This window comes from Engraulis encrasicolus, chromosome 21, assembly GCF_034702125.1.
Source record: "Engraulis encrasicolus isolate BLACKSEA-1 chromosome 21, IST_EnEncr_1.0, whole genome shotgun sequence".
Taxonomy (NCBI): domain Eukaryota; kingdom Metazoa; phylum Chordata; class Actinopteri; order Clupeiformes; family Engraulidae; genus Engraulis; species Engraulis encrasicolus.
In genome coordinates, this window is record NC_085877.1 from 13,417,447 (window position 1) to 13,444,656 (window position 27,210).

Consider the following 27,210-nt stretch of genomic DNA (forward strand, 5'->3'; position numbering starts at 1 on the left):
TCATGTGAGCACATTTCTGAGTGACAGCAGTTTACAATCGGCTGTTGCAGGGATACTGAGTGGCACACACAGGAAGGTTTGAATACAAGAAACGTGAGTACAGCCAATATAATGTGAACAAAGAAAATTATAAATATGATTGTTCTGTGAGAAAGGTAGTTTATTATTTTTTTGGACAATAAAGTAACAAACTATTTTCTTCAAATGACTAGGGATGAAATGTTCAGGTCGATTAACCGTTCAAAAATGTACCCTCACATGGGCAAAGTGTTAATTCACAAATTTGTGCAGAAAACAAATCTGAAGTGCGCCACAAAGTATTCATATTCATTCCAGTCTCTCTATGGCCATCTGGTGGTGTACATAAACAACTACACCTTTGCTTGAACATCCCTCATCTTGTATGGTCTGAGTCTGAGTGCTTCAAGTTTCCAAGTAAAAGGGGGCTAAGTCACTGACACTGGTCTTTGCTGGTAGTTTATTAGGTGAACAACGTGTTTCGCTGTTGCTTCATCGGGTTGAACCAGACCAGTGTGTAGTGATTCATCCCCCTTTTCCTTGGATTACTTTGACTGCACATCACCAGCACCTGGACATTGGCTGTGCACAAGGACTAATTTGAGTGCTTGAAGTTTCCATCTGCTTTGTGTGCTCTCTCTCTCGCTCTCTCTCTCTATCTCTCTCTCTCTCTCTCTCTCTCACACTCACACTCACACTCACACTCACACTCACACTCACACACACACACACACACACACACACACACAATTACAGTCTGCAGTTCATGCCTCCAGTGACTGTAATGGTTTCTCCTGTTATGTAGGCTGCATCATCTGAGCACAGGAAGGCGATCACCCCACCAATGTCCTCTGGCTCCCCGAGCCTACAGGGACAAGACAAAATAATACTAAGGTGAAAAATTGAAAACTAAATTATCCTGAGCAAATTAAAAGCAATGCTCTCCTCTGGGAATATTCATTCGATTCAATACATTGACAGTTCACCTTTTAATGGCCAATTGTTTCTTGAATTCTTCCACCAGGTCTTCACTCGCCCACAGCTGTTAAGATGTGAAAAGTGGGATGTTTGGATTAGAAATGTCATTATATATACTGTAAGTAGTGTGCCAAATATGTAACGTTCACTTTCAGTGTTCATCACCACCAGGATCAACCAGAGGTGTACTTGGCTTACTATCAGCCGACTCTACGCTGGTTGGATAAAGTACGGGGGGGGGAGAGACGACTTGTTGGGCTTTTAATGTTTTCTTGGTAACAACACAGTCCATCTAGTACCTCATTGGGTAGAATGGAGTAGTAGATGGTGTAACAGCTATGTAATATCATGTGTTAGTGTTGTAATTACACTATAAATTTACTTTTACGTTTGACACCTCTGGTATTAACCAGCTAGTGAGGGAGGAGGGGAGGCAGTAGTTATAAAGAAGTCCTTACCGCAGAGCTGAAGCGCGTCTTGATTATGCCCGGTGCCACACAGTTCACCCGGATGTTGCTTTGTGCCAGCTCTGGTGCCAAGGCACGCGTCAAGCCCAGCAGAGCAGTTTTACTCACGCTGTAAGGACCCAGCAACTAGTACAACATTTGAAATATTTCAGGGGGTTAAATCGACAGAATTAACAGTTGAAGTAAAAGTTAGTTGTAGCAAGGGCTCTAAATGAACACCCACCAACCGGGCAAAATGCTGGTGAAAATACACTCGCCTCCAAAAGAGTTGTCGCCTATCCATCTGTTTGGAATAACAGCTAATAACCTGACTTTCAATTAATCACTTGGCTTCAGAAGTCACTCATATGAAAGCTACAACCCTCTCGAATGAAAATGAATGTACAAAAATAAATTTCATGCACCAAAGAAAGATTGACCCTTTAATGAACACAGACAGGGCAGATTTTGACAAGACAAAAGTTTTGTCGCCTATCGAACATAATGTGAAAATGAGCAGATAAGTCACTTCAAATACGCAGATCGGGTGTCATACTTAGGTGTATGATTAGGGTCATTGTAATCATGGAAAGCAACACAAGTTCAGTGAGAGATGGTGACATATTCGCTATTCGTAGAGCAATACATTTTTAACTTCATGATGTAATCAATGATAAAAGCCCTCACACACCAGCAGCATGCATGCCAAATTGGATAGTGATGAAAAAATGGGTTTATTTATAGCCCTGGTTGTAGCACAGATACTTTATCATTAGACTCTATTAAGTAACTTTAAGCAGTTTAAGTACAACTCAATAAATTATACTAATGTGATTTAAAAAAAAAAAAAAATTCTAGTATTATACCAAGTTACTGAGGCATGAGGAGAAGAGAAGAGAAACGTTTACCTGCATTGGTTGGTACCCAGCAATTGAAGATACGAACACAACAGATCCTCCTCTGTGAAAGAATAAAGAATCAATATATGGATGAAAACACTTTGAAGTCATGATTCTCTTGTCTTACACGTCGTTTCCTCGAATATGGATATATCTCTTGTCTGATCATCATCGACGTTCAATTCTCTTCTAGACTTGGTCTGACCAAGAGCATAACAATTAACATTTCCCAAATGGCATGGTTGACCAGCCTCCCTTGGTTTGCTTATGGTTGTTTGCTTACCGACAAAGTGGGAGGAGTTCCCGTATTTTCGGGAACTCAGAAAGTACTTGCATTGCTCTTGACCTGACTAGTTGCAACGCTGAAAGTGTTGTGTCACTAGGAGGGCACAGCCTGGCTAATGCTTCTCCTGTCTTACACGCTGTTTCCTCGTCTATGGATATTTTTTGAGAACACATCAGTTTTAGGCCTATTCTTTACACATAAACAGAGTTTTAGAAACTTCTTTTCAAAACTGCAGATTACGTTCAAACATTCTTCAAAAGCATTTTTATTTGCACACCTCTGTAGTTTAAGGACAGGTGCGTGTGAGGTTCACATTCATGTGTACCTAAAGAAGGTCGGCTGACCGAAACGTACTGGTATTAAAGCTCGCTGGTGGAATGGGCAGTGTGCAGGATCTTTTTTACACTTGTAAAACTCTAGATTAAAAATACACACCTGTCACAATGGAGTTTTTATTTTTATCCATTTCATAGTCTATGATGCACAACACATTCTACATGTTCTCTCACACACATTTCATAGTTCCCACACAAACAACCCATAGCACTTCTTGCACTTCTTTGAATCCCAGTAATGCTTTTCCAGTCTTATACTCAGTGCATTACACCAGTGGTTCTTAACCTGGGGTGCGGGCACCCCCTGGGGGTGCGCCAGAGATTTCAGGGGGTGCGCGGAATGTTGTTTGTGTTGAGGTTGTGACCAAAATTCTGCTTCCAAACATTATAATTAGGCCAAAACAATACTAAATGAAAACATGTTTTAGACCTAATGTTAAGTGATTAAAGTATTGATAAATGTCTAAAGCAAGAATCATTGTAATTATTCACTTCAATCATTTTTTTAGTGCGTATACACATGTAGATGTTTCGGTTGGGGGTGCGCGGCTTTTCTTGGGCACAGATCAGGGGGTGCTTCAAGAAAAAAGGTTAAGAACCACTGCATTACACCATAGGTGCACTCACCCTCTTTTCTCCATATGGGGCGCCACTAGTTTGGTCATAAGAAAAGCACTTTTTACATTTACATCCAGAATCTATGAAAACAATACAAAAACAAAAGGCATGTTAGCAACCCTTCTACAGTCCTTGCCATTTCATGATCTTACTCTCTCTGTAATGTCTTTTTAATGTACCAGTACAACTTTAATGAGGCTACTTTCGCACTGACGCAGTGCAAACATAAAACAACTTTCCAAGAAGTGAAATTGTGTTTTTGTTTTGTTTTTGTGTTTTTAGACTCAATTACTTTTTTCCGTTTGGATGTACGCTTATCACAATATTAGACATGATATGTGACTGCATGAGAGGCCTGAGGCCAGTGGAGGTGCTTCAGTACCTTATCCCAGACGGCCTCTGTGGAGTCCATGATGCTTCCAAAGTAGGGATTGACCGCTGCGTTGTTGACCAAGATGTCCACTCCACCACACTGCTCCACTGTCTGGACAAGGTAAACAAACATTTTTTTGTGAAAGATGTTTCTACATTATATCACACTTAGCTGACACTTTAATCTAAAGCGATTCAAACCTGCAAGCCTCTGATCTAAAGCCCATCTCCTTAACCTTTGTAAGGTGTTCGGGTCTTTTTGACCCATATTCAGATTTTTGCTTGAGGAAAATATTATAAATTATTTTTCTTTCATACTGACATTCACTAGCCTTGGCTCATTTTCTGTGAGGAACATGAATCTGAAAAAATTAGTTATGACGACTTACCAGTTGCACAAGTTTTTCGCGGTCTTCACTCTTGCCTATGTTGCAGATAGTGCCGGTGACCTGGATGTTCTTGCTGCGCAGCAGGGACACGGCCTTGTCCACGTTGTCCTGGCGACGGCTGCTCACCACCACATGCGCTCCCCTCTGGCCAAGGGCCTCGGCTGCAGCCAGACCGATACTGGAGGCAGGGACGAAAGGTTAGTCGTAGTAGAACTTTATTGTCCACATGGGGCAATAACGTTTGCAGTACAAATGCTGGCACCAGACATGAGACACTTACAGGCATAACAGAGAGCAACAAACAAAACACAAAACAAAAAAACCCAGAACATTACTGCTCACACTAGCACACACTGAATGACTGGGTTAACACTTCACCTCGTCTAATGCTTAAATGGCTTGAGGAATAGAGGAAAACCTTGACCTGTTTTTGTTCAATGATAATGGTTGGACGTTTGTTACACACAGGCAATCAACTTTTATACACTCAAATCTTGAACAAGTCATGGAACTGTCTTGCTACCTTTGTCAGACTTTTTTCCAACAATTATTTGTTCTGAATGAAGAATGAGTTCTTGATTTCCATTTTCTCCAGGCAGAGCCAGGAGGTTAGAAGGTGATGATGGGTCACGTGTGTGTCTTTTCATTTGTCAGTGATTGACTACTACTTGTCCCGAATGCAGATATATTTAACAAGAACAAGTGGCTTTTTCTACCAGAATTTCTTAATCAGTGGAATTTAAATGTGTTTTCTGACCTGTTCAGACTGGAGAAGGTTTTTAGTGTATAGGCATAGTCAGAGCCGTTTATAGAAATGTGCACTGTACGTGTGTACATATACAATAGGTATTCTATACTAAAGGAATAACACAACACTGGCATACATAATTGCTACATACATTCATTATTGAAATATGTTACTAATGTAAACAGTGACTGGAATTACATTAAACTTGGATGCTACTGTAACAGTCCAGCAGCTTGTACTTGTTCCAACAATGCAGCAGCTGATAAAGCATCTTTTCTTTAATAGCCATATACAGCTCCAGGCCACTTTATTAGAATAGCATGAAAAAGTTGATTTATTTCCATAATTCCATCAATAATGTTAAACTGTCATGGATTGTAGATGCATGGCCCAGTTGTTTAACTATTCCAATCATTCAAGTTTTTCTTTTTACATAATTTGGCCTTCCAGCTCAAAAAACCCATGAATTGGGAAATTCGCATTATTAGAATATTGTAATAAAATCACAATTTTCTTCATCAAAATTCGTTTCACATCAGTGCACATCAAATCAGTTGAAATTTGGTACTTTCTACATAACATGCAATGTTCAATACTTGGTTAGGACTCTCTCTGTCTTAATAACGGCCATGATGCGTTTAACATTGAAGTCAATGGCAGAAACAGTGCATGGGAGTAATGGAAGGCCAGATATCCTTGATGCTTTGCCGTCAGCTGTTCTTGTTTGTTGACCTGGTGTCCCACACTTCACTCTTCAATATACCCGTAGATACCCATGCTACGTTTTGGTGTTAACTCACCAGAAATAAAACCCCATTCATTTTCAATGGGGTTTCATTTCTGGTGATTTAGAATTAAACCGGTGAGTTAGCGACAAAACGTGGCATGGAAATCTACAGGGTATATTGAAGAGTGAAGTGTGGGACACCAGGTCAGCTATACAAAAACAGCTGACGGCAAAGCATCAAGGATATCTGGCCTTCCATTACTCCCATGCACTGTTTCTGCCATTGACTTCAATGTTAAACGCATCATGGCTGTTATTAAGACAGAGAGAGTCCTAACCAAGTATTGAACATTGCATGTTGTGTAGAAAGTACCAAATTTCAACTGATTTGATGTGCACTGATGTGAAACGAATTTTGAATGAAGAAAATTGTGATTTTATTACAATATTCTAATGATGCGAATTCCCCAATTCATGGGTTTTTTGAGCTGGAAGACCAAAATGTGTAAAAATAAACAATTTAATGATTGGAATAGTTAAAAAACTGGGCCATGAATCTATAATCCATGACAGTTTAACATTATTGATGGAATTATGGAAATAAATCAACTTTTTCATGCTATTCTAATAAAGTGGCCTGGAGCTGTTGATGCACACTTAATTGATTTAAAATGTTTGCCACTGGGTCTTCCCTTGCCCTTCACTCGTGTCAACCCAAACTACCTACCCATCTGTGGATGCTGTTATTATGGCCGTTTTCCCAGCAAGGCTGCTCTGTGACATTGTTCTTCGATAGGCACTGACGGGGCTCGTCAGCAGCAGGCACTTTGTGACAGACCTAAACATCACCTGCACACAAGCACAAGCGTTGGCAAGAGTGATAAACAAAGCATCGTTGGCCACAAGAGGGCTTCTTCATGAATGAGTTACTACACACCAACAACTGTCAGCCTACACTGGGTCAAAGGTAATTGGACTTCTTGACCACAGCTATTTGAACTCATAGTGTACATGTATGGCAATAATAATGGATCAGATGTTATAGAGCATTGTTATATAGGCCTAGATAGTTGCGACACCACACGATAACTGAAAGGTGAAAACTAACAAACTCACCTATTGTCTTATTTTGCTTAGAAATGCATGGACAGTTCCAACACCTTTAAATCACGCGCACAAAATTAAACGTGCTAAACGATTCACTCTTTCGGAACGGCTAGCCCATTCCTTAGCTAAAAGGTTAGAATAATAATGTGCAATCCTGCACTAATTTGAAGACCCAAAGATGTACAAACGACCTGCTCGAGGGCTGTGTGTTGCTACTGCTGTGTTGTCACGAACTTTTGACTTTTCTTACTACGGGAAGCTGAGTACGTCATGGACCGTAGCTTTGTTGTCAGAATAAAAGTCCGCAAACAGAAACTCTCGTTTTGCATGTGAGGCAAACTATGGAGTAATACATTTCATTAAATATGCTTTGTAGTGTGTTCTTAGAGGCAAACACAATGTTTACTTGGGCAAGGAAACTGATAGGACACAGTCACTAAATTGCACACTGAATTTATTGATCATTTCATTAAAAAAGGGGGCACACCAATATATACAGCAAGGTTTAAAACAAAAAGCTACTGTTAAAAAACCCCAAACATATACATCAAAATAAGAACAATATAGACGTTATTTTTGTACAACTTGACCTGAGATTTAACCCCCCCCCACCCCCGCCCCCGCAAACATACACACACACACAAACACCAAACAAACAAAAAAGAGAAACATGGAAAAGCTTTCTCTCAAAACAACTAAATTCCCTCAACAGTACATTTTAGGAAATGCAGGCCCATTTTAAGAGAAAATGTACTTAACTTTAAAAAGAACAAGTACTACAATATATACGGCATATAATTTCAGATTCACACGGTTAAAAGTCCTACCCCATCGCCCTTAGGAGCCTATATACAAAACAAATACACCACCCCATTTTCATTAACCCATATTCCAAGGACAAAAAATAGAGAGCGCGCGCGCGCACACACACACAAACCTCAGTCAATTAAGCCAATAATTCTGTTAGGTGTTTTATATATTATTTGAAAAGTACCAATTTTCCAGATTGCATCCAATCCATCATTATACGCATAATATAAAAATAGTCATTCATTCCGTCTACACGCACCCCGCATTCACAGCACCAGATTAATCTTGTAGGTCTTCCACAGAGAGCGTTATGAGGTCTGAGAAGAAGCTTCCCTCGTTGTCTCCTCCCCCGAAGATGAGCAGCGTTTTGGGTGTTGTCTCATCTGACCACTGGGGCTGGTCTTCATCCATGGAGCCCTGTTCAAGAAAGAAACAAAAAAACACATCTTAAAGGCACCATCGGGAAATACATTTTCACCTATAACTTTTCATACCAACTCACAAGCGAATACGATTAGCTTTCAGAGGAATTCATGGTTAACACTTTATAGGTCTTTTGTGCAGTCAAATGTCTGAACTGAACACATTTATTTAAACTTTGAACAAGAGTGTACTGCAAGTGTGTGTAGATTGACTACAACATGCAGTTTTTCCCCATCCATTCACAATCAATAATTCAGAGAGGAGTTTATTGCAAAAGCAAAATTTGTGTTGACTATGGAAGCCAATCTTTACGATGGATACCTGTGTGTCTGCCATGGTCATTCCAATGATAGAGTGGCCAGCGCGTGGGACTGAAGTTAGCTGGGAATGCCGTATGGTGGTCCAGCTGCTGGTGTCTAAAGAAAACAAACACAAACAAGTACACCTGCAGCTAAGCACACATCACTGTAAACGTTAAAAACACACAAACACCACTCGAAAACTGCATTTTGTTTGCCCATACATTCACAGCTTGGCTGAAGATACTAAACTTACAATGTCCACCTTAAACGATATACAGAATACCAAAATAAACAGTATATTCAGCTTGTTTCATTACGTTTGGTAGAATTTTGACTTCTAGTGATCAAAGCTGGTAGTGGTAGGTTGTACTTTTTTCTCCTATGTGTTCAATTCAAATACAATAGACTTGTAGAGCTAGCCCCATCTTTTCCAAAACACAATACTTTTGTGTTGCTGTTGAATTTAAAAAAAGAAGAAAAAAACACTTTGTTAGGCCGGTAGTCTTGACGCTTCTCTTACCGGTATCGAAGAGGAAGGTGTCGCTAAGGGCATTGTTGCCGTTGTATCCTCCATGCACCAGGAACCGTGTCTCTGACACCAGGGCGCAACCATGCCAGCTACAAACAAAGGTAGAGGAGAATTGCAATTGGTCATAGCAGCACGAGTGTTTACGAACCACTTCACAAGTATCTGGCAAGACTTCGCTTAACTGGCACTCATACTTTTGGTCAAGCAAGGCATCAATAGCACTGGCAAAATAGTCATAAACCTTGTTTTGTACATTGAAGGGAGAGAGGTACTCTAATGGAAGGTTTTTAAGCAGCTCCAGATTCTGGGCAAAAGAAAATCAAAGTTTTTTTTCTTACCTTCTTGGAGAAGGAGGCGTTCCATTAGTCTTGACAGCAGAAAACTCCATCAAGCCTGAAATAATGGTAGAAAAAAAGACCAATTTAATTTACCTAGAAAAGACATCAGGTGTTTCAGTGTAACTGCATTCAATCACTGACTTCTATATAGTAGAAGTCTGTGCATTCAACTATAATCTCAACAATATTTCTACTAGTATTAGGGATAAGATCAAACAAAATGTGAATATTAATTCTATTCTTACGATTAAAATGTTAATGTTAAGAGAAGGCAGTCTTACCCAGGTCCAACATGTACATGTCATTGAAACACACAGGCGTGTCCCAGCCACCAAAGATGAAGATCTTCCCTTGAATTACACACGCAGAGTGTCTGTGGACAAATGGCATAATGATTAGACCCCCATCGTTACTTTAGCCTTTTTGTGGACAACATTGAAACCATCTTTGGAATGTTTTAACGTTAGCACATGCAAAATAAAATAAATCACGGATGTCTTTGTAAGTACTGTGTACTTTTAATCAATTCTTGTACTTGAAGCAACTATACTGTAGTAGATCTTAATTACCATCTTTTTTCATACAGTTCCTACATTGTTAGAATTAGAAGTTTAGAGAGGGAATCATTTTAAGTTGTTCTTGTATTGCACGTGCATTGACTGTCACATTGCTTTGTCAAAAACATATTCCTCCTATCCATCCGTCACTGTTCTCCAATATTGTTAGAGTGGTGGTGCACCTTCAGTTGACAAAAAAACGATCTAGAATGAGCAATGAGACACCTTGTACATAGAACTGAGTTATCTTGTGAAGAAGCTCACCCTGAGCGAGGAGCCGGCTTGTCTCCGTTGACGATGGGCTGGTACCAGATGGACATGTCGGGGCTGAAGATGTAGATGGAGTCGCTGCATCCGTCGGGCTGGGGGTGGGGCAGGGGGAACACTCCCCCGAACACAAACAACTCCCCGCGGAACAGGCTGCAGCTGTGGTAGGCCAGTGGAGGTACTTTCCCCTGGGCCTGGAGAGGAGGGAGGACGGGAGGGTTGGGAAAACTTTGTCATTTAAGATTAGGAATCATTCATTAGATAATGGCCTTGCTTACATTATGCTTTTAATTCCAAATAATTCTGAATTTAATAGTTCCATCGAGTTCTCATTGCACTTTCATTTAGTTCCGAATTGTGAAGTGTTAACATGATGTTTTCAAAACGGAATCAAGTTTTATTCTGAATGAAATGTCTCATTTAAACAAGGCCAATGATCAAGAATTGTATTCATTTTTGTTTTGTTTGATTCTTTTTGTTTATCGTTACTGTGAGTAAAAAAAAAAAAAGATCTGGTTGTTGAAAAAGAGCCCAATTAAGTTCTCAACAGTAAAGAATGACAATGATGAGGTCGGTGTAGTGTGTCTAGATCGTGGTTGGCCCATTGGTCCGACAGCCCATTAGTCAGACAGATGTTTTACTGACTGTAAGGATTAGGAATATGAGGCCATGTACTGACAAATACTCCCAAATGAAGTTATTAGCACAACCTTTTAAACACAGGATAACAGTCTTCAAAATGAGTTTATAAATTCACTTATGGGAGAATTGCATCAGTGTACAGACAACCATCATTGTTTCTTTTCACTAGTTAACATCATGCTCAAGACTTGTCTTTGTCTCCCTCCCTCCCTCCCTCACCTCCACCATGGTCCAGCGCCAGCTCTGGGTGTCCAGGATGTGCATGTCGTTGAACCACTTCTTGCTCTTGGAGCCTCCGAAGACGAAGATGCGCTTGGACTCGGGGTCGTAGGTAGCCGTGTGGCCAATGCGGGCCTCGGGCGTGGGGCCCTCAGCCAGAGTCTCGGCAGGCACCCACGACAAGTCCTCTGGAGGAAAACGGACCACAAATTAATGAAGGAATGAATGAATTTGTTTCTTCACACCATCCTTTCTCTTTCAAGACATACAGAGTTTAACAGCATGGAGAATAGGGTCCCTAAGTGAAGGCAAGGGTAAACTTATATGACATCAACACCATCACACCAGGTTATCTTCCACACACTACAGCTTCAAAACCGCTCAGGCATTGTGTCAAAGCGTTCAGTCGTAAGCAACTGAACTTGGAGATGTTGCTTACGACCAAACTCTTTTGACTGCTCTGATCTGGATGGATGAGCAGCTCAATAGACACCCTCACAGACAAGTCATACACCATGCACAGGACTGTAGACTACTACTAGCACAAAATAATTTAAAACATACATACGATTTTATTAATGTAGACTTCTGTATGAGTATAGAAGTACAGTATATAAAACACAACTACAATATATGAACATGGATGTGAATGCGCACCGGTAATATACTGTATTTTCACTCAGCTCACCTGTGCAGAGCTTCCACATGGGATCCTTGCAGAACTGCATCTTGGCGCCTTGTCCACCAATCAGAATGGCTGTCTGGGAGTCAATGGGACACAGGCTCTGACCCCAGCGCCCCGAGGGATGGTCCAATGGGGCTGCAGAGAGTGGAGGGAGGAAAGCCAACATTAGCCAATCGGCAAACACACAAATTCTATTTGGCATCGATGAAGAAACCCCTCAAGATCTCATACAGTATCGGTAGAAATGGGTTATAGGACTGGACCTTAAACTCAGCTGTATTGTGCTGTGCCGCCCATGCCTGAACTGAAGCGTTGACTTGCAGGTGTCGGGTTCGAGCCCCGAGTGGCAAACTAGCGCAGATTACAAATATACTGGAAGGGACAAAGACTTCTCATGCCAATCAGAAACCCCAAAAGGGGTTTCTAAGAATAGAAAAATGGCACCTGACATGACGAACCAACCTGATTGGGTGGTAGGAGTTTTGGCTGGTCTGCCCCTGGCTCTGGGATTGGGCGGCGGGGTGCTGCGGACGCTGGCCTGGACGCTGGCCGGTGGCTTCTCTTCTTTCGGGGAGAAGAGGCGTGTCTGGCTGCCACGTGGCGCGTTCCGACCCTTTCTGAGCGGCGTGGTCTTCTCGGCAGCCTGGCCGTTGGGGCAGGTGTTCTCCTGATCAGTAGCTGTGGTGGTGGCATCCTCTGGCTCCTGCTCCGGCGCGCTTCTCTTTCTCTTCCCTGGCGCCTCTCGCACGGAGGGGGCGGCTGCAGTAGTACACTGCAGGGACAGGAGGACAAGATATCCGAGGTCACAGTTCAATCAGAGAGAATAGAGAGAGAGAGAGGTTCCATTGGCCCATTGTTTCCGGGTTCTATTATTGCAGGGGGGGGGGATCCCCCTTTAGGCAGACCTAAGGACTGTTCTATTCAATACTAGGAGCATTATGACATGCCCTTTTAGGCAGACCGGAACCTGGTCACATTAGTTGCCCATAGAAACCCATTATGTTGGCATATCTCTATATACTTAAAGAATCTCTGGTTCAATTGGAACTCTACGCATCATCCCTCAGCTTGCAGGTGCACCACAGAGGGATAAACATTAAAAGTAGAGACTGTAGCACACTGCAGCTTTGCTTTTAAACATGTATTCATAAATAATTAATAAATGTTTAAAAACTAAGCTGCAGGCAATCAGAGGTCTCAATCCTTTAAGAAGGCTTAGCCTTGGACTACCCATGCTTCCTGTGACACTGCGCCAAATTTCATGTTGGCCCTCTCTTCGTTGTCAATTCACACAAACTGAGCATTTCCAATGGCTCGAAAGGATGTCCCCCGAATGGAATCAGATGTACTACTGCAGTTTTGTCAATGACCAGCGGTTGCTGCTTCAACCATTAGAAAGTAGAGCCATTTTGTTAGACATGGATAAAGCATGTCCAAACTCTGGACACAGCTTGGCCAAACTAGAAGTGCAGACGAACTTCACAGTCACGATAGCCCCGTCAGTCAATACTGGCTCCATAAAATTAAATTTCTCCTTTCTGTTGCCAGAATGGTGTCGCTTAAAATGTTCTTAAAACTCCATACACATCATGCTAGGTTTTGAACTAATGAAAAGAAAAAAGAACACCAAAGCCCCCAATGTGATGTTTTTCTTTTACTGTCCGTGAAATTACCTCTGGTGTAAATTCTTTCTTGGCCAGGTCTGTCAACACATCACCAGTGGCCTACCAAAAGAAAACAGATTCATGGTGACAAGACTGTCCAAGGCAGCTTCACGCTCAGAAAATGCAACAAGTATAAAAAGATTGACTGACCTTCGCTTCACTGTCAAATTTAACAGATACTGTTGCCCCACTGGACCAAATTCCATCTTCCCAGTACTCCCAGCATAGGGACCTGAAAACACACACCAAATAAATCTTAAAGGAACAGACCACCCTTTTTTGATTTTCACATATTTGCTGTATTTACAAGCATTATTCATGAATGTGCATATCATTTTTGTCTATGTATTTACATTGCCCAGTTTAACAGTATGGCCAAATTATGCATAGTAATGCAAGTCTATGGTACAAAATAAAACATCATAAAATGTACTTATAAACCATTTTAAAATGAATGTAAAATTCACCAGAATGTAAAAGGGCAATTTAATTCCATCCAGTGATCACTTGTGGATTGATGCTAAAGATACCATTTACTTCCAGTGATTATGCTAAGCTATGCTAATAATTCTGAATCAATAAATCTAAGTACTGAAAACACTGAGAGGAAAATTATATGCACATTCATGAATAATGCTGGGAAATACTGCAAATATGTGTAAATCAAACAAGGGTGGTCTGTTCCTTTAAAGGCTCGAAAACCTGCCTTTAACCACATTCGAATTTATGTTTTATTTTCAGTGTTAAAATCCAGTGCAATCAACCTACTTGTTTTTAGGTGTCAGTTTTCCAGAAATTATGGGATTCCGCTTTGCATCTCTCAGTTCAACAGTGGCACTGGAGTGCTCTCCCCAGCCGCCATTGCTGAACAGCACCACCTGGTGCACGAATGCAGGTACGGCTACACTTTTTAATTGTCCAGGCTCTGCGGGACTGAAAATGATCCCAAATTAATTTTACACAGATTAAGGCTATACGGGTCGAGATTAATCTAGGTAGGACTTCTTTGCACCAAGTAAATGCAACCGCTGTCACGCCAGAAAATGGCAAACAAAGGTAGGCCGATGCAACCATATTTCCTCATAAACGCAAGCCTTTTTAGATAGACAGTCACCACATAATTAATCCATCAAAAAGAAATCTAAGCATTTAGGCAACAATGAAGCTGTATGTCGGTGTTTTAAATGGTAAAATAACGTACCTTTGCAACATTGCGCAAAATATCGCCTACCCACATACGGAAAGAGGTCTATAGCACAACAGTTTACAACCAGTTTTACGGCTGTTGCAAATCCGCAGTATACTGTATCCCGGTAAAATGTGATGTACACATGTAAATGATGACATTCATCCATACAATTGGGAATCAAATGCGCATTTCGAGGGCAGTAGTAGTAGAAGTCTCTTACCCAAGAATTTTACGAGGTGGTTCATCAAGTCCAAAAAGCGCGTAAACACTCAGTTCCTCCATGTTGTGTAATGCGACAACATGCACAGCGAGCCGAAAATACGAATCAAAAAGACGCAAAAGGCAGTCTGACTGTCCGAGGTTAATAAGACTTTCACTAAAATAACTTCAAAAGTAAGAACGACGTTGAGATGGCCTGTCTACTTGCTGCACAATTAGAATTGCGCGCCACAGGAATAAACACTTCTCAAAGGCGGGGTGTTCATTTGACCAATCAAAGCTGCTACGGAAGTGGAGAGCTGAGCCAACCAGGAAAACGTACACTAAAGTAGGCGGGACATTCCGCATTGACGTTTGAACTCTTTGATCTTGATTTACAAACACATCACAAAACACAACCAGAGCTGTAGATCTTCCATTGTTAACTCAGAGAAAATGGGAAGCAAGTTCTGGTATAGGACTGACTGTGGTGGGAAGAATCCCGTTATCAGAGAGCTCTCATCTTTTTTTTTTAAATTAGAGAATGAAGTCCCAGAGCTGCTGCATGATGTTTTATGAAGTGTATTATGGTTTATTACGTGTACTTACTCCAAGTACATTTGTCTTGGTAGTATTTTATTGGAATATCCTCCAGTAGAACCAGCTTGTGGTAACATTGTTGCCTCATGAACTGAAATGGAAATGGCAAATATTTTCTTATATTTGTAATTTTATCATAACGTTACCTTTTAACATCATTTTTCAAATAGCAACTTCAAATTCAAATCATTTTCTCTTTTTTTCCCCAAATCATTTGGACTCTGCTCAAGTTCTATGGGTGACGTCACGACTCAGTCTGCCAGGCTCAGCCCTGTTAGAGATTCTCTGGCTCAGCTGCCTGGCTGTCTGTCTGTCTTTCTGTCTGTCTTTCTGTCTGGTTTGAGAACATCTCTGAACATCTAGCTCTAGCTAGCACGTGTGGTGGGAGTGCGTCGGTGGTGAAGACCCAGGTCCGGTCCTTTGACCTAAGTTTCTGAGAAGCGCCGGTAAAGCCTTTCACTTTAAGAACTGCCTTAATGTATGTATGATGCACAGGAGTCAAATTACACTTGAGGTGGCATATCATTTGATAAATGTTTGACCAGTTCGGCTTAGCCTGTTTGGCTGTTAGCGCAGGTGTTTGCGGTGGCATGCACGATCATACCCAGAGAGACCGCATACATTGCAGCCGAAGTAAATATCGCTTATGCACGGGTTCATGTATTAAAACACCTGATGTGGAAAGTATTAAAACGGTGCAAAGTTATTTAACTGTGTCGTGGTCGACTAATATAAGTCTAATTGACGTTGCCGACCCTGATTAGCCGTAGGATTGAGCTAACTAGCCATGCGTCGCATTTCTTGTAGTATAAATTATGCCATTTTATTCTGTATAAATAATAACATTGCCCCGGCCCTTATTGAGGCTAATATAATCACAAATTGGGTTTGTTCGTTTTAGAGGGAACATGTTAATCAAAGCATTTCGGTGAATGATTTGGTAAAACAAAAAAAAACAAAAAACCCAAAGCCCTACTTCAAGGCTGGCTACCATCTCTTCTTGATGCGTTTTGCCCAGTCATTTTCTATGTGTACACAACAGCTAATACTGTACTTCTCAGGTTCAGGTTCAGGGCATCTGTTGACACTAAAATCCACAAAATACCAATGTTCAAAAATGCAATGTGAATAAGCTTACTTCAAGGTCCTTACACAAACAGTGATGTCCATGTTGCAGTAGTAGAGCTTTCATCCAGTCCCACATCTCATCAGTATCAATATTTTTACATAACACATCCAATTTCTAAAGTAGGTTCATCAGTCATCAGTAGCTCCGTTTGTAGTCGCAATTCAACATAGGTCAGTCCATTCAATATATATTACAATGTGCAAATCAGTGTTGTGCAAACATGTCACAATAATGTTACAATTCCCTTCATAAAATGTTCAGTAAGTGTAAGAGTATTTTAATTTATACATTTTCTAGTCTTACTAGTGAAGCTGTCTATAAAAGGACAATTCAAAAGAATAATGTTTGCAAATTCTATGTCTAAGTCTAGAAGAAGTTTGAAGTTGTTAACCATATTCACACAACGCCTCTTATCACAATTTTCTCCCCTCTCTTAGACGATAGCTGCTTGTTTCATACCCCACTACAGCGCTTCTTCACCCTCAAATGGCAGAGGCAGGAGACGTCGGTGGAGACATGGGCGCCAGAAGGCGAATAGCTGCCAGCCTGGTCATGCATAGCCCCCCAGACCACCATCCTCCTCACCACCAGCAGCCCAAGCAGTACACCAGGGGCCGTGGTGCGGTGACCATGAGCCGTCAGGACATGCCGCAGAAGCCACGTCCTGCCAGCGAGTTCATCCCCGACTACAAGTCCTACAATCTCACCGGCGCCAGGCCCCGAATCCGAACCCCGGACCTGGAGCTCATTGAAGCAGAGCTACCACTGGTTCTGCTGGAGGCCACGTCCGGAAGCGCCACAGGGTCGGGTTTCTCAGACACGGGCAGCGTCAGGAGCCAGGTGGTGTCGCCTGGCGGTGGTGGTGGTGCACCCCCGGGCCGGGTGGTGCCTCTGGCGGGCAGCCCCTCCAAGCGCAGCTCCTCTCCACCAGTCCTGGTGTCTGGCTGCCCCCCCAAGAGCGGCCGCCCCATCTGGCTAGAAGTGGAGGACAAAATCGGCAATGAGGAGTTGGAGGGCGAAGATGGCTTCAGCGACGACTCGGGGGATAACTGCTCCATCCCGTCGATCCCGCCCGTGGATAAGGCACGCAGGCATCCGCAGCAGGAGGAGGAGGATGAGGATGAGGAGGAGGGCATTGATGGGGCCAAGCAGCGGCAGGACACCACCTCCTCTACCCCCGCCAACAGAAGAAAAACGAGTATCGACGCAGGTGAGGCACCTCAGATATTCACTGTGCATCAAAATGATGGATGGGTGGGTGGATGGGAAGCTGGTTTGATATCCACTTCACCTCACCTCATATAATACTTGTTTCTTTCCTTACTCCCTGTTGTTGTCTTAATCAATTTATTCTGTTAATATTTTTTCACCTTTATTTTTTATCATTATTTTTATTATTGTTGTTAATCTAACTTTGAACTGCATGTCTTATATGAATTGTACTACACCGATAAAGTCATTGTTATTTTTTTGTACCTGCAGTGAATGTGGCTGACTGGCATAAGAACCGAGTGGCAGCAGTGAGTAGCGTGTGCCTCCAGGAGATCCTGAAGAAGTACCCGGAGTTCAGAAGCACCAAGAGCAGCGTGGCCGCCTTCGTCCTGGAGAGAGGTCAGTCTGTGGCCACGTGTCAATTGCTCAGTTGCCCCCACTGCAATTGAAAATTGGTATTGTGGTGTGTGGTGGGGGGGGGCATTCATTTGGCAAATTGTCCAGGTATACTATTTTTGCATTATACAAGTACTTGTGAAAAGGTGGTGGGTACTAATTCAAATTCAAATTTCTTTATTGGAGGATAGCCTCTTGAGATAAAAATCTCGTTTTCGAGAGGGTCCTCAGAGAAACATACATAACACACACATTACAAATATTCACACACACTGCAGCTCTTCCCCACCACACACACCCCATCTCTTACCAAAATAAATAAAAAATACTAGCTAGGTTTACCTCAAAAGTGGCATGGACATGTCCCCACTCCCCACCATCCACACCTAAAACTACGCCCATGGAGGGGGGTGGCTTGACATGTGAGTGCTGCAAAAAAGGTTTGCTGTTTGGAATATGTCGCGTAACGTTCACAAGGGAAGGTCCCCACAGAAAAAAAATTGGCAACCCTGACAGCAGAACAAGCCAACATGACTAATTAAGTATATGGATTGGGGGCAGGTCCTGACGACCACACTCCCACATCCATATCCATAGTGGATGAGGGGAGGGGAGTACTCCAGGTACCACAGCTGTTCCCTTTGACCTGGGGTGGGGGTTGCCCCCTGCTCTGTAGATATGGCTGTTGTGTGTGTGTCTGTTGGTGTGTGTGAGTGTGTCTGCGTGTGTGAATGAGAAACCATGTAATTGTGGTAAATGTCAAAAAGCAACACAAATAAACAACTGAAAAGTTTGATCAACGTTAGAGCGGCAAGGTCAGTTAGCCAGTTAGTGTAATGACTTATTGTACTCTGTTTGATCAGCACTGCAGGATGCTCGGTTTAGAGGTCTGTCTGAAAGGGAATCTGTGTGTGTGTGTGTGTGTGTGTGTGTGTGTGTGTGTGTGTGTGTGTGTGTGTGTGTGTGTGTGTGTGTGTGTGTGTGTGTGTGCTTTTGCTAAAAGGTAGTGATGCATGAAGCCAGTACATCTGGCTTTTCAGACCAAAGATGTGTGTGTGTGCGAGGGCGCATACATGAATGTGTGTGTTTTGCAGAGGTTATTGGTGCAGAACACCAAGGCATCGGACTGTAAAATCGGCGTGTTGTTTATTTGGTTTCCATGCCTAATAGAGAAAAATGGAAGACACCGGAATCTGTGAATATATTCACTGAGCTGTAGTTGATGCGTTTTGCCTGTGTGCCTCAGTGTTGATGGCACAGGTAAAGTGTGTGTGTGTGTGTGTGTGTGTGTGTGTGTGTGTGTGTGTGTGTGTGTGTGTGTGTGTGTGTGTGTGTGTGTGTGTGTGGAAGATGTAGAATAAATGTGCCTGTGTGTAACTCTGCAGTAGTATTAAGTTAATGGTAATATGTTTCTATTATGTGTGTCTTCCATGTTTAAATTATACAGTATCTCTCACAAGTGAGTACAGACCTCACCTTTTGGCAGATTTTTATTATCAGTTATATTATTTTCTTGGGGATGATGACACTGATGGAATGACAATCAGTGTACAGAATAAAGGTGCATGAAAACCTATTGTTCCCTGAAAATAAATGAAAATGCAGCCATAGATAATCCTTTGGCAGCAAAAGGTAGTACACCCCTTAGTGAGGATGCCGAAATTTCCAATTGCACAAAACTTTTGTGAGCTACTGTATGTGTATGTCTGGTGTTTGTATGTCTGTATGACGTCTCTATATGTGCGAGGTGTGTGTGTGTGTGTGTGTGTGTGTGTGTGTGTGTGTGTGTGTGTGTGTGTGTGTCTCTATTCTGTGTATGTGGTCTGTGTGTGTTCTCCGTACGTGTGTGTGTGTGTTCTGTCTCTGTTCTGTGTGTGTGTGTTTTGTGTGTGTGTTGTGTGTGTTCATGTTGCAGATGCGAGCTCCAGCCGAGGCCGGTGCAGTGAGCTGTATGAGGTGGTGGCGATCGGCACGGGGCAGAGCAGCTGCTCGGCGTGGCTCTCCTACTCAGGCAGAGTGGTGCACGACTGCCACGCCACCGTCATCGCACGCAGAGCCCTCAAAAGGTACAATCTGTCACTCAGTGCGGATACGGGTCAATGACGTTTTTTGGGGCTCAGGCGTCTGGTGCTACAACGACGGCTAATGCCCACTAATTAAGAATGACCAAGTCCACAGGTCTGCAGGTGAAATCTGTGTGTTGGGTTTTGAGTTTCGGTTGACTGTCCTGCAAGCAGCATCAGCCCAGAACAAAGAGGGTCTTGCTCGAATAGAGACTTTGGGTTAATTTTAATATCCTAACTCCCTTCCTCCCTTGCCTGCTTGTGGCCTCATGATGACGTCCCTGACAACAGAAGTGTATTTCAATATCTCGCAAAAGTGCAATTCTAATATAATTTTCTCATTTGCAATCGGGGGGGGTGAAGAATATTTCCCAAAAGTTGTTGTGGCTAGGCTGACAGTGGGGAAACTTTATAGTTTTCTCCACGGAGGCAGGGCATCAGCGAAACGCGAGGCTACAAGCACAGGTCAAGGATAGGAGTCTGCACATTAGAAAGAACCCATTCATTCCAACAGACAGGTGTAGTCAACAAGACATGTAGTGGTCCCTCCACACCCATGACCTTTAACCATCTCTTGCTCATGTTCCTCAGGTATTTATACAAGCAGCTCCTGCTGTTCTTCAGCCCTCAGCAACAATACTCCATATTTGAGAGGGCCACGGTAGGCGAGCTCCTTCAGTTGAAGCCCAAGATCTACCTGCACCTGTACACCAACCAGACCCCGAAGGGAGCTGCACAGTGCCCCTTGGCGTAAGTAATGCCTTTGAGCAGGGTCTTGAGCCGGGCATGCACGATTTTTGGCCCCATTTTGCCGATTTGTCAGTCACACGTCTTTTTAGGAGACGGGCCAATTTTTTCTTTTTGCTCAATTGTAGGTCAATTGTGAGTCTCACATCGTGTAGTGTACATGGGGTAATGACAAGCAATTTCATCTCACAACCACCTTGCGGTCTGTAATCGCATGGTCGCAAGAAAATAAAAACTGCTAGATATCCTGGTCGCCCCTCTTGAGTGAATTGCACAGTTGAAGCAGTGCACTCTACCGATGCACAAAAAATTGCCAGGGCAGCGTGATTCGCTCTTGGGCGCATCCTCCCCTCCACCTTAGGTGCGCAATTGAGCTCGAAAGTGACGTCACTTCCCCCGATTTCATGGGACCTCAACTGCGTTTTTAGCCGAAAATCGTAGCATGTAATCCAATGGCGGTATTAAAATGGCATTTCGATCCCCTTCGAGTTGTGCCACGAGCTCCATATATGTTGTTTCTGATATTTTTGCTTAATTTTTCGTACGAACCCCCACATTTTTTAGAAAGCTGTGTTTCTTCACATTTTCCATGCCGACGGCCTCGGAACAAAACATTGATACTTCTGCATGAATAATCTTTATCTATCATCTTAAACAGCATATTTGTAGCCCAGCGCATATCATGACTGAGATCAGAAGATATTTACTCGCTACCACGTTGTTAAATGGTCAGCTTAGGTCCCGTGAAACGCGGAACTAAGGGGCGGGACTTTCGAGCTCTATACTCATGAACGGCGTGACGTTTTCCATGTGCGTTACGCCCATTTGTGGGGGAAAACAGGTAATGCAAGTCAATTGGTGGTGTTGGGGTTTAATAAACGAAAGATAAGGACCTGTAGACAAGCGTTGTTCACGCGCAACATGCCGAAAACGTGTCGTGTTGCCGGCTGTTCAAATAATATAGCCAAACAGCCGTGGCTGAAGCATGGAATGTGTTCATTTAGGCTAGCCGATGTAGCATGAAAGTCAATAAGACATTCGGTTTGCTTTCACCCATAAAGGGGCGTAACGCAAATTTAAGAGCAAAGTACCCGGATGGCCGTTCATGAGTATTCCCCTCCGCGTTATTGTCATCTGCAGTTCCGCAAACCAAGCCTGTCGCGTCGTACAGTGTGAGCATTCTGCTCGCATATGACCCTCGGTTGGTATAGTGTGAGGACGTCAGTCGTGAGAGATGAACTTTTAAACCCTGAGTACAAATGTTCTGTACTTTTCCCACCTCTGCTGACTACACTCTGCTCTGTTGATCTCTGACAGGAAGCTGAAGAGTGGCAACTACGAGTCTCTGAAGCTAAACTGCTATGCCAAGGGCTCCCTGCTGGCGGCCTCGGAGGTGCCCATCAGCGTGTGGGCGTCGCACATCACCAGCATGGCCGACAGCGACAAGCTGACCCGCTGGACCGTCACCGGGGTGCAGGGGGCGCTGATGAGCCACTTCATCCAGCCGCTCTACATCACCAGCGTCACCCTGGGTATCGAGACCTAAAGTTTATTTGCAGTCACAGGGTCCAGCACATTATAGGCACTTTTCCACATACAACCCGGCCGTATCATGGTGTTGTGTCGAGCTGAGTGGTGATGCTCAGTCAGCCTGGTTTGTGTTTCCATTACAAACAGTGTAACCCGGAGTTTGGTTCGAGTTATGTTTTTGACATTGTCACGCAGCATTACTTTAAGTAGGCTAGTTGACCAGCGCAATGCAGACCTAATCTATTGAAGTAGGCTATAAATAGTTTCAGAGACATCATATTTGGATACTACAATGTTGATTTGTAGCTTCGATTGTAATATCAAAGTAATAAAATGTCCAACTAAAGACAATTCTAAGGAAGTTGATCGGGTGGCTGCCGGGATTGTTTTTTGATTCACTGTTGCGGGGGAGCTTTGTGGAGGAAGCGATCAAGTTTCCCCGCTCTCTGCCTAGGCACAACAACCTTTGGAGGATTTTTATCCCCCATTCAACATGCCAAATGCAGATCACAAAATCATGCTTTTGGAAGATATTGAATAAAGCTTCTATTGTCAACAACGTTGTGCCTTGCAACACGAGGCCACACGCACAAGGAGAGGACAGGAGATTAGATATTAAAATGGACCCAGAGTAGCACATACTCACCCAGGAATTAGAATTGGTTTATAAAAATAAATAAAGAAAGAATTGTCCAACATCTGATGAGCCACTTTGCATCACTAGCATCATCCTCAGTGGAGAGCCAAAGTCTCTTTCTGGTTCAGGCAGACTTAAACCCTATTCAGATGGGACTAGTTTAACGGGAGTTAAATTAATAATAACTAGGAAAGTTAGCCCTGTCCGAATGTGCCATGTCAGTAAAGATAGCGGAGTATGTCGGTAAACTTTGCAGTTTCACCACCTGTGAAACTGTGCAGCCCTATGTAAAGATGTCTGGGTTAAATACGTACATGAAACCCACATTATCTATTCTCTGGGCTCGCAAGCATTACTATCTTGAAGTAAGCATTCCGTTTGATTTGGGGAACATCAGGTCTGGAAGATTTGGGTAACATCAGCTGTGATCTAGTATGTGTTATAATTGATCAACATTGAATGTACTGTGTATATCTAGCTCATCTTTAACCAATTGAGTAAGCTCAATGTGCTCTGGTCGTCGCCTCTTCCCTCTTGGTCTGTGTAGCGGGGCCGTCCAGCAGCTACTACGAGCATGTGTCGGACACCATCAACAAGCGGCTGGGCGAGGGCTGGCAGGGCTCTCTGCGCGCCCCCTACAAGGCCTCGGCCATCTTCTTCCTGCCCGGAGACAACATCGGGCCCCTGCTCCCCTCTGACCGCTGCAGGGACCTCAGCCTCAACTGGTGCCGGGGAGACGAGACCATCGAAGTGCTGGACGCCACCGCGGGCTACACCGTGGACTTGTGAGTGGCTTTTGGAGCGAGGGGCTCAAATACTAAAAATATGTTAATTCAAATACTTTTGGAGCTAGGGGTGTACATTTGGTATGAAATGTGGGGTGGACATAAATTGTTTTTGGATGTTATTTTCCTATCGACTGTGGACATGTGGCATGAAATCTCCTTGTCATAGTCATTATAATATTATGTTTTATGGTACACATTCATGTTATTTACCAGAAACATTCTTTACACCGTGTCTCAATCAAAGCAACCAGCCAGTAGGAAAAAAGAGATAAGCACGACAGAGACTGTCTGTTTACCACCGGCTGATAGAGGCCTATACTCCATACAAGAATCTAGTTAAAATCACTAATGACCTGCTCAGGGCTGCAGACTCTGGCCTACTCTCTATTGTCATTCTCCTTGACCTCAGTGCAGCCTTTGACAAAATCTCTCATTCCATCCTTCTCCACAGACTCTCCTCAATTGGCATAAGTAACACACCCCTTGACTGGTTCCATTCTTATCTCTCTGGCCGTTCTCAATTTATTCAAATGAAGTCATTCTAATCCAAGCCCTCCCCTGTCAGCTCTGGTCTGCCTCAAGGTTCTGTTCTGGGGCCCCTCCTCTTCATCACCTACCTCCTTCCCCTTGGTAATATCTTCCGCAAATTCAAAATTAATTTCCATTGCTATGCTGATGACACCCAGCTCTATTTATCTGGCAAACCTTCTGACACTCTCCCTCGCCCCTCTCTCACCACCTGTCTTTCTGAAATCAAATCCTGGTTCCCCTCCAATTTTTTTAAACTGAATTCTAACAAAACTGAAGTCCTACTAGTTGGCACCAAATCCACCTTATCCAAAGCAAATAGTTATCAACTGATAGCTCTCCTGTCTCCCCCTCCCCTCAAGTTAAGAGTTTGGGTGTCATGCTTGATGGCTCTCTATCCTTCCTCTCCCACATTAACAACATCACACTGTCTGCTTACATTAACCGTCTCCGCCCCTCACCTCCCATTCTACCTCCATTCTTGTACACAGTCTTGTCACCTCCCGCATTGATTACTGTAATTCTCTCCTCTTTGGTCTCCTTCAAAAATCTCCACAAGCTCCAACTGGTCCAGAACTCAGCTGCCTGTATCATTAAGCTTACTACAACCCCTTCCTCTCACCATATTACCCCTGCACTGCAAGATCTCCACTGGCTCCCTATCAAATTTAGAATTCACTTTAAAGTACTTCTGCACACCTTCAAGGCTATCCACAATCTTGCCCCTCCTTATCTATCTTATCTCATTCACATTGCTATTCCCTCCCGCCCCCTCCGTTCCTCTTCCTCCATTCTCCTCTCTGTCCCCTCTACCCATCTTAGCACCATGGGGAATAGAGCTTTCAGTTGCTCTAATTATAATAATAATTATTATTATTATTAAGGTCAGAGTCAGATTTTAGTAAATTCAACACTTTCCACATTTTTCTTTTGATATAATGCAAGTAGGTCAGGTACAAAAAGAGAGAGGTTAAAAAGCCTCTATTTTAACTTTGTTCCGGTCTGAAAGTGAGGGAAAAAGCACTGTAGGGTGCTGTCTGACCTGTGGATATTTGTTTGTTTCACCCTGTCATTTCCGATTGTCCCTGTCTCCTTTGTGTCACAAACGTGTGCATGTGTTTGTGTGCATTTGTTGTTGTTGTGCATGTGTGCGTATGCATTTGTTATTGTGTGTGTGTCTGTGTGTGCACGCACACATTTGTTATTGCGTGTGTGTGTGGCTGTCACTAACGTGTGTGTATGTGTGTTTGTGTGTGCATTATGGCAGCTCTCCGTTTGTGAGTGGACCGGATATGACGAGTCGTCTGTGCAAGAAGGCGATGTATTTCGGCTTCCGCAAGGTGGCCTCGCTCTGTGGCCGGATGGAACTGCTCTCATTCGATACCTACAGCAGCGCCAAGGTACGTTGAGTTGGAGAAGGCATAATGCTGCTTATAGTCTCTTATAGGTAATTAAAAAAATTATTACCTTCGCCAAGGAGGTTATGTTTTCGGTCGCATTGGTTTGTCTCTCTGTCTGTTTGTTTGTCTGTTTGTCAGCACGATAACTGATTTGGATGGACTGGCATCATGAGAATGTGTGTTATTTCACGCTAGTGCCCTGACCAAAACCATCCCTAACCCTAATCTGTCAGTAAAGCAACATTTCTGCAGATTTTCTTTTGTCAACAACAGCAAAACAAGCAAGGAAAGTGGAGGAATTGTGCCCTGACCAAAACCAACCCTTATCCTAACCCGTCACAGGCCGTTGTAGAGCACGAGTTAATATGCAAATGTCAACTCGTCATTGTCGTTGTGCACACGTGATAGACCGTTCAAGTCGGCGTGTTATTCATATGCAGTGTCATGATCGCATGTTACAGAGTTAGGCCCCTATGTAGTGACTGAAGTGGGACTGTGGAGTAGGACTGTGTAGTGCTGAGGGAGAGTGTGCATGTGGAAGTAATGCAGTGGTTGGTATTTTTAGATGGCCGCCAAGCTGTACCAGGAGGCCAAAGCCACTGTCAACGAGTGCTTCAGGACCAATGACGCCGGACCGTGGAACTCCAAACAGCGGGTGGACTGCTTCAAGCGCTGAACTGCTCCTTCCTCTGGCGATATTGCGAAACACAGGGTGACAATGCGGCCGTACAATTTATTCGCCTCTGATTGGCCAGAATGGCACTCTTACAATTTGCTAAGCCACCAGCCAAAGGTTGGAGAGCCATTCTAGCCATTCCAGCCAATCAGAGACGAATATAGCTGGTGGTCGTATTATCACCCTGTGTTTTGCATCATCACCTCCCTCTGTCTGTCTGCTCTCTATCTCCCGAACTCGCACCATGTAACCCTGGTCCCAGGTGTAAGCTGTAAACTATGCCTTTCTGTAATAACTGGATTAGGTCATGGTTACAGGGTAGAGTGGGTCATAGGATTGTTTTGCATTCAACGTTTTTACTTAGTTAGGCAGAAGGAGTTTTTTGTTTTTGTTTTCTTAGTTCTTGCTAACTCAATAATGTTAAATATTTTAAGTCAAGATTGAGGTTCTTGCCACGGTTTTATTTTGTTTTTAAATTTTAATTTATTTTTTACTTGGAATAATTTCTTGTTATCCTCGCAGCAGTAGCACACAGTGTGATACCTTTCCTGCTGAAGACAGACTAGCTCACCACATCTTTTAAGATAGTTCATTGCACACATGCATGCACACCCACGCACTTTTGGGAAGAGAGCATAGTATATAGTGTAAAAAGCGTAAAAAGTTTCATTTGTACACACTTGTGAATTGTTTCAATGAACAAAAAATAAATATAATGTCAATTCAGGATGCTTGGAGTGTGGTGTGAAAAACAGAAA

At 43.1% G+C, this 27,210-nt stretch overlaps 3 protein-coding genes across 6 annotated transcripts; 1 reads left to right on the plus strand and 2 right to left on the minus strand.

Annotated features, from left to right (window-relative positions):
- Window positions 1-136: 136 nt before the first annotated feature.
- On the minus strand, window positions 137-7,168 carry dhrs4 (dehydrogenase/reductase (SDR family) member 4). 2 transcript variants are annotated; one of them, XM_063187037.1, is made up of 9 exons: window positions 7,115-7,168; window positions 6,544-6,665; window positions 4,342-4,519; window positions 3,963-4,064; window positions 3,590-3,660; window positions 2,351-2,402; window positions 1,455-1,589; window positions 1,005-1,060; window positions 137-883 (listed from the first exon to the last, which is right to left on the minus strand). In XM_063187037.1, the coding sequence occupies exons 2-9, from the start codon at window positions 6,660-6,662 to the stop codon at window positions 769-771; spliced, it is 828 nt and encodes a 275-aa protein (XP_063043107.1). In that variant the 5' UTR covers window positions 6,663-6,665; window positions 7,115-7,168; the 3' UTR covers window positions 137-768. The 2 variants fall into 2 exon arrangements, with proteins under 2 accessions (XP_063043107.1, XP_063043106.1); XM_063187036.1 differs by having other exon boundaries at window positions 6,933-7,158.
- Window positions 7,169-7,360: 192 nt separating this feature from the next.
- krcp (kelch repeat-containing protein) lies at window positions 7,361-14,991 on the minus strand. The gene is made up of 13 exons (XM_063187038.1): window positions 14,769-14,991; window positions 14,128-14,292; window positions 13,510-13,591; window positions 13,369-13,419; window positions 12,158-12,467; window positions 11,699-11,830; window positions 11,011-11,198; window positions 10,147-10,343; window positions 9,607-9,698; window positions 9,326-9,380; window positions 8,979-9,076; window positions 8,478-8,572; window positions 7,361-8,150 (listed from the first exon to the last, which is right to left on the minus strand). Exons 1-13 carry the CDS (start codon window positions 14,828-14,830, stop codon window positions 8,013-8,015), a joined length of 1,665 nt encoding a protein of 554 aa, XP_063043108.1. The 5' UTR covers window positions 14,831-14,991; the 3' UTR covers window positions 7,361-8,012.
- Window positions 14,992-15,659: 668 nt separating this feature from the next.
- On the plus strand, window positions 15,660-27,179 carry adad2 (adenosine deaminase domain containing 2). 3 transcript variants are annotated; one of them, XM_063187040.1, is made up of 10 exons: window positions 15,660-15,824; window positions 16,913-17,685; window positions 17,958-18,086; window positions 19,531-19,542; window positions 19,999-20,149; window positions 20,738-20,896; window positions 22,211-22,425; window positions 23,608-23,845; window positions 25,644-25,776; window positions 26,342-27,179. In XM_063187040.1, exons 2-10 carry the CDS (start codon window positions 16,962-16,964, stop codon window positions 26,450-26,452), a joined length of 1,872 nt encoding a protein of 623 aa, XP_063043110.1. In that variant the 5' UTR covers window positions 15,660-15,824; window positions 16,913-16,961; the 3' UTR covers window positions 26,453-27,179. The 3 variants fall into 3 exon arrangements, with proteins under 3 accessions (XP_063043110.1, XP_063043109.1, XP_063043111.1); XM_063187039.1 differs by having other exon boundaries at window positions 15,660-15,792; XM_063187041.1 differs by lacking the exon at window positions 19,531-19,542 and having other exon boundaries at window positions 15,661-15,792.
- Window positions 27,180-27,210: the final 31 nt, after the last annotated feature.

Excerpts from the sequence above, each read along its gene's own strand:
- adad2 (XM_063187040.1), top strand. The coding sequence starts at position 16,962 with ATGGCAGAGGCAGGAGACGTCGGTGGAGACATGGGCGCCAGAAGGCGA. Across the intron at positions 23,846-25,643 it reads GCGGGCTACACCGTGGACTT|CTCTCCGTTTGTGAGTGGAC; the intron begins GTGAGTGGCTTT and ends GCATTATGGCAG. Across the intron at positions 25,777-26,341 it reads ATACCTACAGCAGCGCCAAG|ATGGCCGCCAAGCTGTACCA; the intron begins GTACGTTGAGTT and ends TGGTATTTTTAG.
- krcp (XM_063187038.1), bottom strand. The coding sequence starts at position 14,830 with ATGGAGGAACTGAGTGTTTACGCGCTTTTTGGACTTGATGAACCACCT. Across the intron at positions 9,699-10,146 it reads AAGCCGGCTCCTCGCTCAGG|ACACTCTGCGTGTGTAATTC; the intron begins GTGAGCTTCTTC and ends ATTTGTCCACAG. Across the intron at positions 8,151-8,477 it reads TGACCATGGCAGACACACAG|GGCTCCATGGATGAAGACCA; the intron begins GTATCCATCGTA and ends TTTCTTGAACAG.
- dhrs4 (XM_063187037.1), bottom strand. The coding sequence starts at position 6,662 with ATGTTTAGGTCTGTCACAAAGTGCCTGCTGCTGACGAGCCCCGTCAGT. Across the intron at positions 4,065-4,341 it reads GCGAAAAACTTGTGCAACTG|ACAGTGGAGCAGTGTGGTGG; the intron begins GTAAGTCGTCAT and ends TACCTTGTCCAG. Across the intron at positions 884-1,004 it reads AAACAATTGGCCATTAAAAG|GCTCGGGGAGCCAGAGGACA; the intron begins GTGAACTGTCAA and ends TTGTCCCTGTAG.